This window comes from Ostrea edulis, chromosome 6 (assembly GCF_947568905.1).
Source record: "Ostrea edulis chromosome 6, xbOstEdul1.1, whole genome shotgun sequence".
NCBI classification, from domain to species: Eukaryota; Metazoa; Mollusca; class Bivalvia; order Ostreida; family Ostreidae; genus Ostrea; species Ostrea edulis.
In genome coordinates, this window is record NC_079169.1 from 27099131 (window position 1) to 27111606 (window position 12476).

At 34.3% G+C, this 12476-nt stretch overlaps 1 protein-coding gene across 3 annotated transcripts in view; it reads right to left on the bottom strand.

The window, feature by feature from the left end:
- Positions 1-1483: 1483 nt before the first annotated feature.
- The window catches only part of LOC125645620 (kynureninase-like), a 57079-nt gene continuing 46086 nt past the window's right edge, over positions 1484-12476 (bottom strand). For all 3 annotated transcript variants that reach the window (XM_056142245.1, XM_056142244.1, XM_048871241.2), the window contains exons 11-13: positions 10434-10519; positions 6879-7139; positions 1484-4803 (exon numbers count right to left, since the gene is read on the bottom strand). In XM_056142245.1, coding sequence (XP_055998220.1) covers positions 4678-4803; positions 6879-7139; positions 10434-10519 — 473 coding nt within the window. In that variant the 3' untranslated portion in view covers positions 1484-4677. The remainder of the gene's footprint in view (positions 4804-6878; positions 7140-10433; positions 10520-12476) is intronic.

The following is a 12476-nucleotide window of genomic DNA, read 5'->3' on the forward strand; positions in this document are numbered from 1 at the left end:
TCACTTCCAAAGTCCTCAGATCTGTGTTTTCTAAGTACAGAACAACTAAAACAGTGTTTCAATGTTCACTTCTTCCTCAATACATTTGTAATAGGCTAGCCTACATAAATTGTAATTGTAATTAAAAGATTTATATAGCGCCCTATCAACATTAGTTCTCTAAAGCGCTTTAAAAACGTGAAAGAAAAGATAATATAAAATCGATGTGCACATACATGTAAATAAAATATTCATAGTGTCAGAATTAAAATGCATAAACATTATTATTAATATATAGCGATATGATATGATTACCCTAATAACATATGAAACAATTTAAAACAACCCTTAGGAATAATTAAATACATAAAAAGGACATAGGCATAATATCAAACAGCAGGGTTTTTTTTCTTCTTACAATGATAAATACGTTAATCATTTTAGTAATGTAAGCACCTTGCTGTCAGAAATTGTCATATCAATTATTGAAAATATTCAAAAAATGAGATCATCCATTTAATTGATAAGATCATCAATTCAATTGATGAGAGCAATAATTGATTTGAAATGTGCATCAATTCAGATGATAATTCAATTATAATTGATTTCATCAAATCAACTGATACGTGCAGCAATGTTGTGGAATTATTCCGGACCTCCCAAAATTGCATTTGGAACTCGGTATAAATGATTTGATAATCTCTTTTATTGAATTAAAAATATCTTTGATTTACAACACTTTTATATAAGGAATTAATGCATGCATGGATTCTTTTAAAGAGAGTAACAATTCAATTAAAGAGATCATTAATTCAATTGTGGCTATGTTGAATTGAATTGAAGATATCTCTAATTATGTAGTTGCTCTCTCTAAAAGAATTATTGTGCATATCAATTTAATTAATGATATCATTAATTCAATTAAAGAAAGCATTCATTCAAAAAAGGTCTGCAATACATGGACCATATGCATGTTGCTAATGGAAACCTAATATTCTAGGTTGAAATACAATTCTTATTTTAATCCTGAAACAAATATTTCATTATAAACTATAGAGCCCGGCTAATATATAGGCCCAATGGATATATGAAATATTTGCAGCTTTGACCTTTGACCTCAGAATTACGAGCCTTGTATTTGATCTGCAGGCATGCTATTGAAGCCATCTTAGGACTATGATGTAAACTTAAGTGACCTTAAAGTTTAAATTCAAAATGGGACACCATCAGATCTAGATAGTAATGTTTGAGTCACATACTTCATGTCCCAACATTGCTTGACAATGCGCCTCACATAATGAATGGTAATGCTATGCATTACTGATGGGCAGTCAGACAAAAATCATAATAAATATCATTCATACATGTAACTGGATACACATAATTGATTAAAAATTGATGATAATAGGATTTTTAAAGACATCATTTCATTAAATTCCTTTCAGTGTTTAATTGGTACAAATGTATATGTAAACATATCAGAAGTCACAATATACTCAGGAAAAACACAACACAATCATTTATTCTAGATGTGCAAAGAATATACATCAAGTATGGAAATTTCAGTAAAATTATCAATTTTAGTCTTTTATATATATATTTACAATAAAATGTTTTTTCTTTGTTGTTTCATAGGGTTGATTTTTTTCTGCAATGTTTGCTACATTCATTACCCAATAAAACAAGTCGATCAATGTATCAAAATGTCTAAATTTACAAAAACAAATCTGAAGCAAACATATATGCTTAAAATATTTCATGTTATTGTCCATCATCGGAAACCCACGGTCGATTACGCTTCGTTCCTCTCTCCATCATGGAACGAAGCATAATCAACCATGGGTTTCCGAATATGGTTAAAGTCAGTCAAATGCATCAAATACTGAGTGAACCTATGAAAGAGTTGTGGAGTGGACATAAATGTTTAAGGAATGAAAGTAATTACTACTCATTGTATACGATACAAAGTAAATACATAAAAGAGCATAACCTGTCCCTACTTTTTTTTTTTTTTTTTTTTTAATAATTTATTTATTTTTTTGGTCACATACAATACATCAGACACTTACACAAACATACCTTTCATACATGCATACATGCTTCAATCTCCCTGTGGTTTAGGTTACTTGCTGTACAATAGTGAAAGTAATAATAATAACAATAATACATGTACTAAAAATAATGACAAGTACATGTAGTAATAAGTAATCAATTGCAAAAATATTTTCCCACTTCATCCATATGTTATCAAAGTTATGTATTTTAAATGTTTGAATTGCAGCATATTTCTCTACATGATATTTAAACTTTAAATGACATAGTAATCCAACAAGATTTGGTTCTTTATTCTGCATTAAACAGATAAATATGTATTGTTTAGCATATAGAATTATAAAGTTTATAGCTTTATTATTTAAAGACAGTCGAATTTCACCAAATATTATATTTGACACATTAAAACCAATTCTTTCTGAAATTTTTCTATATATATGAAGACTTACTCCACAATGTTTGGGTCTTATTACAAGAAGTAAAAATATGTGTTATTGTTTCAATATTACTTGTACAAAATCTACAGAGATCATTTGTTTTAACACTAATGTTTTACAAATAATAACCAACAGGAAGAATTCTATGTAAAATTCTAAACTGTAGCCACTGAACAGAAGAATCACTAGATGTTTTGAAACAAATTTTAAACACTTCTTGCACTGAAATATCATCTACTCCATATGAAGATAGTTCAGTTTTCCACTTGCCCATAGAAGTTGGGATATCTTCTTTTGCAATTAAAATATTGTAAATAATATTAGAACATCTTTCATGTAATAAAACTGGTTCAAAAAATATAGGCATACATGGATTAACATTTTGTTTGGTTGAGTGTCTATCAATTGACAGACATTTTAAATAGTTTGAAATTGCAGTAATAATGCTATTGTATTTCATTACACATACTTCTTGAAGATTGTATAAACACTGAAATTTTTCTATGGTATGGAAGTTACAATCTGTATCAAAAAAATCTTGAACAGCTTTAATCCCATTTTCATACCATTTCTCATAAAACACAGGTTTTCCCGCAATTCTAATATTAGAATTGTACCACACTGGAATATTATGAAAATTATTTTTAATATTTGGAAGATTTTGACTAGTCTTCAAATAAAAAAACCAAGCATTAAAAACATCCTTCCAAAAAACATTGCTTTTAACACTTAATTGTTCCACAATAAAACGATCTCCAAAGTCATATAATTTCTTTAAAATATCATTTCCATACATGGCAAAAAAATATTCATCCATGGTTTCTGACAGTTGGACCTAGTAATTAAGCCTTTTAATCCAAGAGCATTTCAATGATGTAATAAAGTTGCTTATATCAACCATGTCCCTACTTACTTTATATCGTATAAAATCAGTAAAAACAAGAGGTACTGTGAGCAATGCTCACTAAGAATACCCCCCCCCGCTTACCCCAATCTCCCAAAGGGTGTTGGTAATAGGTAAAACTTCAGTATTATGATCCAAAAGGTATCTAGGAACACAGCATCTCCATGCGATGAAAAAAGCCGTTAAAGAATGTAAATGGAATCCATATTGCTACTTTGATGTCCAGTGCGCATGACCTTTGACCTTTTGACCCCAAAATCGATAGGGAACATCTTCATCCCATGGGTAGTCCATATGTATGATATGGTGACTGTAGGTGGAAAGGATAATGCTTTAGAGCCCGGAAACCATATTGCTACTTCGATGTCCAGTGCACGTGACCTTTGACCTTTTGACCCCAAAATCGATAGGGAACATCTTCATCCCATGGGTAGTCCATATATATGATATGGTGACGGTAGGTGGAAAGGATAATGCTTTAGAGCCCGGAAACCATTGCGTCTACAGACGGACGGACGGACAACCCGATTCCAGTACACCCCCCCACAACTTGTTGCGGGGGGTATAATTACTCTCATTTTCCTTATAATTTAAAAAACTGATTTCAAGTAATTATGTAATTTAATAAATGTTAATTTCATATGATGAAGAGCAATATTGCCATGACAACAAAATGGAAAGTGAGGAGCCAAACGTATTGTGACATCATGTCTAGGACATCGTATGGCACAATTTAACATCAACTCAGTTTATACCATATAAAGATAATTGATATTAGTAAAATGGATTGATCAAGTTATGTTTTACAAGTGAAAGTAAACTATATACCAATAAAATCAATAATTTGACCTTTGATAAAAGGTAAAGGTCGTAAACAGTCATGACTGAATGTTACACATGGTCTTTTGATGATTACTAAATACTAGCCTGTCTTAAAATGAGAAGAGACCGTACAATAGACACAGAAGAAACCTGACTAAAACAACGTCTTCCTTCCATGAATGGGAAACATACATGTAAATATTGATAACAGGAATGTTGAGCAGAGAAACAAATCTGTATTTAAAATCAGAATCTTCTAAGGACAGATGAACTACAGGGGCAGATTCAGAAAATTTTCAAAAAGGGGGAGGGGGGGGGGGGCTTTTGTGACCAAAAACTGGGATTGCATATCCCAAAATGGCACAAAATTATAGAATATTCAGTCAAAGGGAGTTTGTGACCACCCCTCTAAATCCACCACTGAACTGTCATTGTTTTTTATTGTATCGGCTATCACATGTTAGTTATCAGTTAGTCACATGATCAGCTATATTTAGCAGCAGCTTCAATGGATTCGTCGAGATACTTCATGCCTCTGTATATGTCTAGAAAAGAGCAGTAGAGAGGCGCAGGGGCAATACGGATCACGTTGGGCTTCCTCTCGTCACACTGAAAGTATACAGAATAAAATTATTTCATGACCTCATGGAACTTCAATAATGGACAACATATACATAACAGTAATCAACACATCACTAAATTCTTTCTACAACCCAGTTTTTCCTTAGGTCTTTTCCTATAATAACAGCCCAGGAGAGTTTTCCTAGTCTTTACTAATACTTATAATAACAGGGGTTTTGTACCATTTTCACACTGGGTCCATATTAAATAAAGGAGTGACAAATTATTTCCACAGCCTTCTTACATTATACTTAATAATCAATCTTTAACCTAACAGATCTATGCAATTTGGCCCTTATCAAAATGATCTTAGCATGTCCAATTGAACACCTTGAAACACCAGGGAACAAACATAATTCCTCTGTCTGTTGTGTGATGTGCTTGTTAAGTCTTTGTAGTACAATATCGCATATATTCATATCATTCATGTTAGAAACAAACAAGAAATGTTTGTAAAAGCTTGACAGAAATCGAACTTGGTACACAGCATGGTGCAAAATTAAAAAGAGTTACACACATGTATCATCAAGATAATAGTAGTGCCAAACCATTTCAAAATATTGAGCAGACAATATCTTTGTATGTCCAGAGTGGATTGACCATGTACCTAAAAATCAATAGGGGCTATCTACTCCTTATGCTGTACCAAGTTTGGTGTTAATCAAACAAATGATTCTTAAAATATAGGAGACAATATATTACTATGTCCAGTTTAATCCTTAACCTTTGAAAAGGTTACTTTGACCATGTGATGTGACCTCAAAATCAATAAGGATCATCATTTCCTGAGGACGTACCAGTGTACCAAGTTCGATGTCTGTCAAGCAAAGAGTTCTCAAGATATTGAGCAGACAGTATATTCCTATGTTTAGTTTGACCCTTGACCATGTGACCTCAAAATCAATAGGGGTCATCTGCTCCTGAAGAAATACCAGTGTACCAAGTTAGATATCTGTCAATCAAAGGGTTTTCCAGACATTAAGTGGTCAGTATATTCCTATGTCCAGTTTGACCCTTGACCTTTGACCATATGACCTCAAAATCAATAGAGGTCATCTACTACTTAGGATGTACCAGTGTACCAAGTTTGATGTCTGTCAACCAAAGAGTTCTCTAGATATTGAGCAGACAATGTCTTCCTATGTCCAGAGTAAATTGACCTTTGGACCTGAAAATCAATATGGGTTTTCTTCTACTTGTAAACAACCCACATATGAAATATCATTACAATCAAGCGAATGGTTCTCAAGATATTGAGCGGACAACATCTGGTCTACCGACCGACAAGTACAAACAGGCTGACCAACCGACCGACAAGTGCAAAGCAATATGCCCCTCTTCTTTGAGCTTTCTCTACAGACACACCAATTGACAAAATTTGTTGATCACTTCTACATGGGCCCAAAAAGGATTATGCCATATATGTCCATATCACCTTAATTAAAGGTCACTGTGTCCTTCATGTAGGATGCGACCCACCTTCTTCCTAAGACGCAGTAACTGACAAGTTTGATGATTAATTGTCCAGTTACAAGTCGGAGAGGGTGTTACCATATTTGGCCATATCGTCTTAACATGCCGACATGAAAAAGCTAACGGACAGATGGACAGATAGCTGGACGGACATGATCACCATACCATAATACATTATGTCTTAGATAGGTGCATGAATAATGATCACTCATCTAAACATAATGCAGATGCCAACCCCTCTCTGCCTAAATGTAAAGCAATTTCATTCCAGTGACAATATTTGTAAAGATAAATCATGATGTCACAACTTTTAATAGCTGGTATATCTTTTAGATTCTTGAACCAGTTTTTTTCATCCTAATGATTTCCAACAATTTAATCATTTTCCTGGGAATTGTAAAGGCCACGTGTTGGCTGCACGTAGAATTGTAGCGATTATTTATTATGTTTATTGTGTGTTATCAAATGTATTCGTTTTCCTAAACTGATTGGGTCTTTTAATGAGTTTTATTTTGGCCAGAGGATCACTTTACTACAATAATAATTTGCCACCACCCCTCTTTTTACACTTTACTACAAATATAACTTACCACCACCCCTCTTTTACAGAGTTCTTCAAACACATGGATTATGGGAACAGAGAAGGACAAGGAGAGCTGTGCCCCTCTCTGTGTGGGGTCTGAGGGGGTTACAATTTCCACGCTGACATGTTGCCAGTCCTCGCCATTCTGACCATTCTGCTGTGGTGACTTGTTCTGCTGTCCGTACTTCTTGAGAATGAGGACCTCCAAATAGCCAGTCAGAAGAAGGGATTTTGCTCGAAGTTCTCGCATGCTGGTTTTGTTGAATATCTATCAAAAGAAAAAGAAACCTTATGGGTTTTTTTAAATCATGAATGATCCTAAACATTTTAAGACATGAAACAATTGACACAACTTGATCACCCCCTAGACAATTATTCTTGTCTTAAGGTAGCTCATTACACTAAAATTTTATCTAATGGCTCGTTAAAACATCTCTTATGAAGTATGATTTCACCATCGGAAGAGTGATACAAGCTCTCAGTTATTTTAAATGAATTTTTTGTGGATTAGAAAGTTGTCTTGTTGAAATGCAAACAAGAGATTCTTGTGTCCAGATTTTGCTGTGATTTGGTGCATGACATATCTTAGAAAATACTCCTAAAAGATTCAGATATATACGTTCTAATTTTTTTAGAAAAAAATATTTATATAAATTGAAAACGTTATTTGTTAATATTTTTTTAATCTATGGATAAAATCTTCAAAAAACATGTCAGTTAGAAAAGAGATATATGGAAGAAATATTTTTATAAAAAGAAATTGAAACTAAATCACCAAATTTTAGATATAATTCCTATATTCAAACTGGAAAAAAAAAGTACCAATCCCAATCAAAATTGACAGAAATTACTCAAATAATCATATTGTTGCTAATTGTATGCTCTGTTCATCAAGAAATTAGTTTCCTTTGTAAAGATGTTTAATTTGTAAACCATTTTAAATCAAGGGAATGTGGTTTGCTGATTACAATGTTCTCTGTATGTCATGACTACTTTTTAGCTCACCTGAGTTGAAAGCTCAAGCGAGCTTTTCTGATTGCCTGTTGTCCGTCGTCTGTCCGTCAGTCTGTAAACTTTTTAATTTTCAACTTCTCTCCAGAACAACTGAGTCAATTTGAACCAAACTTGGTCAAAAGCATCCTTGGGTGAAGGGCTTTCAAGTTTGTTCAAATGAATGGCTATGCCCCTTCAAAGGGGAGATAATCACAAAAATGCAAAAATAGGATGGGGTCATTTAAAAATCATCTTCTCAAGAACCACTAGGCCAGAAGAGCTGAAATTTACATGAAAGCTTTCTTACATAATGCAGATTCAAGTTTGTTAATATCATGTCCCCTGGGGGTAGGATGGGGCTACAATAGGGGATCAAAGTTTTACATGCAAATATATAGGAAAAATCTTTTAAAATTTTCTTCTCAAGAACCACTGAGCCAGAAAAGCTGATATTTACATGAAAGCTTCCTGACATAGTGCAGATTCAAGTTTGTTAAAATCATGGCCCCCGGGGGAGGATGGGATGGGGCCACTATAGGGGATCAAAGTTTTACATACAAGTTTTTAGGGAAAATCTTTAAAAATCTTCTTCTTAAGAACCACTGAGCCAGAAAAGCTGAGATTTAACTGGAAGCTTCCTAACATAGTGCAGATTCAAGTTTGTTAAACTCATGATCCCTTGGGCTAAGATGAGGCCACAATAGGGGATTAAAGTTTTACATACCATTAAATAGTTGTTTTTTTTTTAATCTTCTTAAGAACCATTGCGCCAAAGAAGTTTACAATTTCACAAAAGCTTCCTGACATAGTGTAGATTCAAGTTTATAAAAATCATGGTCCTCGGGGGTAAGATGGGGCTACAGTAGGGGATCAAAGTTTTTACATACAAATATATATGGAAAATCAAAGTTTTATAAGCCGATATATATAGGGAAAATCTTAAGATATGAGCCAAGGTGACTCAAGTGAGCGATGTGGCCTATGGACCTCTTGTTCATAATTCCAATCAGACTTGGTTAAAATTAGAAAAATCGTAATGTTTCTGAATTTTGACCATTTCATTTCAATTTCTTTTTAAACAAGAGATGTTTGTAAAACACATATGCCCCCATGGTGCAAAACTGAAAAGGGTTATACACATGCATCATTTAATTGATAGTAGTATCACCAATTCAAAGTATTGAGCAGACAATATCTTCCTATGTCAGGAGCGGATTGACCATATGACCTAAAATTCAATAGGGGTCATCTACTTCTTATGCTGTACCAGTGTACCATGTTTGGTCTCAATCAAACAAATAATTCTTAAAATATGAGACAAAATATTACTATGTCCAGTTTAACTCTTGACCTTTGACAATGTGACCTCAAAATCAAGAGGGGTCATCTTCTCCTGAAGATGTACCAAGTTTGATGTCTGTCAAGCAAAGGGTTCTCAAGATATTGCGTGGGCATTATACTCCTATGTCCAGTTTGACCCTTGACCTTTGACTATATGACCTCAAAATCAATAGGGGTCATCTTCTCCTGAAGATGTACCAGTGTACCAAGTTTGATATCTGTCAAGCAAAGGATTCTCAAAATATTGAGCACACAGAATATTCCTATGTCCAGTTTGACCCTAGACCATGTGACCTCAAAATCAAGAGGGGTCATCTCCTTCTGAAGATGTAACAGTGCACCAAATTTGATGTCTGTCAAGCAAAGGGTTCTCTAAACATTGTGTGGTCAGTATATTCCTATGTCCAGTTTGACCCTTGACCTTTAACCATATGACCTCAAAATCAAAAGGGGTCACCTACTCCTTGATAGTTTTCCTATGTCCAGAGTAGATTGACTCTGATCTTTGAACCTGAAAAACAATAAGGGTCCTCTTCTACTCATAACCAACTCACATATGAAATATCATTACAATCAAGTGAATGGTTCTCAAGATATTGAGTGGACAACATGTAGTCTACTGACTGACCAACCGACAGGTGCAAAGCAATCCACTGTATACGTAATGTTGACATTATATGACTAATTTGGACTCTACCATGGGGTTGCAAAATTCATTTGGTATATTCTTTCCTGCTTTTCCTAAATATACATTTGGTTTTTATACCATATCAGCAAAACTAAAGATGTCTTTCTTAGAGAAGATGATATTTAAATGTTTTACACAGAAACTTGGTCCTGCTCTGGAGTTACAGGACTTTTAACACTTTCTGCTCTACATTACTATGCATTTGGTTTTCTTAAAGGTGTGCAGTTATGGACAAGAAGATTTTTGAAAATTTTTAAATTCTTGGTAGTTTTTGCCTCATCCCTTATGCCCTAGGATGCAGAAGTTCTGAAATTTAACATTTATGTCCCCCTTGTCCAAAAGATGCTTCATACTAATTTTTTTTAAAATTTAAATTGGAAGATTAATTATCAAAAAGAAATTAAAAATGTTCAATTGTTAACCTGCGACGACAGATACAGACCAACAGCAATAGGTCACCTGAGTGACTCAGGTGACGTAACAAAATGGCAGCTTGGTCATTGGGTGGTTTGTAGTCGAGGCTGCTTCTGTATGACCTACCTCTAGACTGGCCTTTATTGACGGACCCAAAAAACCAGGAGTATTGGAGATTCTGTATTGCAATGCACCAACATATGGAACCCAATCTGAAAATACAAAAAATGTAATAGTTTTACCCGTTAATCTGGAGGTTTCCCCACAACACACGAATACAATACTTTTACCAGCAAAACTAGAGATTTCCTCACAATACATGTATCATCAAAAGTGAAGTTACAGTGGTTTCATGCATTTTCGGAGAGACAGAGAAAAAAAGAGATTTCTTATCAGGCTATTTCAGGTTTAGGCCATTGATTTGTTTAATAAACAGCCCTTTTTACCGTCTTCTGGGGGCTTTCCCCTTCTGGAACATTGATGGTTTCCAGACCTTTACTTCAATTAAAAATAAAGCCATTTACACATCCAAAGTTCTTAAAACTGAACCACACATCAACACTTACACATCCAAAGTTCTTAAAACTGAACCACACATCAACACTTACACATCCAAAGTTCTTAAAACTGAACCACACATCAACATTTACACATTCAAAGTTCTTAAAACTGAACCACACATCAACACTTACACATCCAAAGTTCTTAAAGGGTTTTTACCACGATTTTTAATGTAATTAAAATCAGAAGGAGTAACCTTAATAAAGCACGTTTCTGCTGTTATATTGCTTCATTACTCCCAATAATTGATACAAACATGCATTTTATCTGCATATATTCAAAAATCGTCACTAATGAGCTATCTAGTCACGTGATACGTCATGACGTCAAACGTGTGAATGTACTGCAGCAGCTATGTATGTGTGTGAATAGATTCTATTGAGAAAGTCATAAATTATACAGAATGGATGATTAATGTTCCGACATCGATGACATCCCGTTAGTATTTAATATTCCGCCATACATATTTGAACCTGCTGCTGAGCCAAATCTTAAAGAAATTCCCTCAGCAAACATTTATATTAGCCTAATACTACATCAACATTGACCACTCGGACGGAAATCCCGCTCACAGAAAGGATGGAACATTTTTAACTTTTGGGAAATACCTGAATGACACATTTTGTTTGCAAACATTTTGACTGTGTTCCCTTGTAGATCATAATATTTTTAAAGCATTAGAGGTCTGTATATGTAGAGTGTAACATGCATTAGCCAATGCTGATCTAATTAAAATCAGTTCTTCTCTAACCGTTACACTGCAGAAGGTAAAGAAGATTTGCTATTAATTAAATTGATGCATTGACCTACAATGTGTCAAAGGAAACAGTCGATTTACCGATATCGATTTAATTTATAATTTTATTTTTCAAAGAGGGGAGGGAGCAACCAGAATTTAAAATTACCAATCTGATGAAAATCTATCGACTTCTTAAATCGTATAGTGTGTGTTTAAGAGGGCAGGAGAGAGAGGGGTGGGGGGGGGGGGAGGGGGAGAGACATGGGGCCAATAGTCGTAACCTTTACCTTATAATCGTCCCCTCTCATTACTTTAGAAAAAAATATACTGGGAGGGGGGGCTGTCATTTATTATATTGTTGCAATTTTTTTTTCACTACGTTGGCACGCACCGTCTTTTTTAAAAAATATAAAGCCGCTGTATTTCACCATTTTTGACGATTATTAACTGGCATTTTTTCGACTTTTTCATTTTCTTACCATTTTAATCGGGGTGGGTGGGGGGTGGGGTGTGTGTGTGTGTGTGTGTGTGTAGGGATAGTCTGATAGACTGTGTAGTCATTTTGTACATGGTGTCAATACTCAAAACTTCAAGCGGGGGGGCAATATATCGTTGCATATGAAATCAACGGTGCATATATATAACAAGAGGCCCAGGGGCCTTATAGGTCACCTGAGTATCATGTAACAACCTTCCAATGTTTTAATTAGGTTTGTGTTTAAATATAAGAATTTTACTTTTGGATGGAAGAAACATTGAATAGCTATGTGGTCATGAAGTACATGTGTCATTTTTATGTTCAATCAATAATCCTTTTTAAAAAACCTAGGTCTGAGACATCATAAAGAAAAGGGTTATTTACTCCTTAG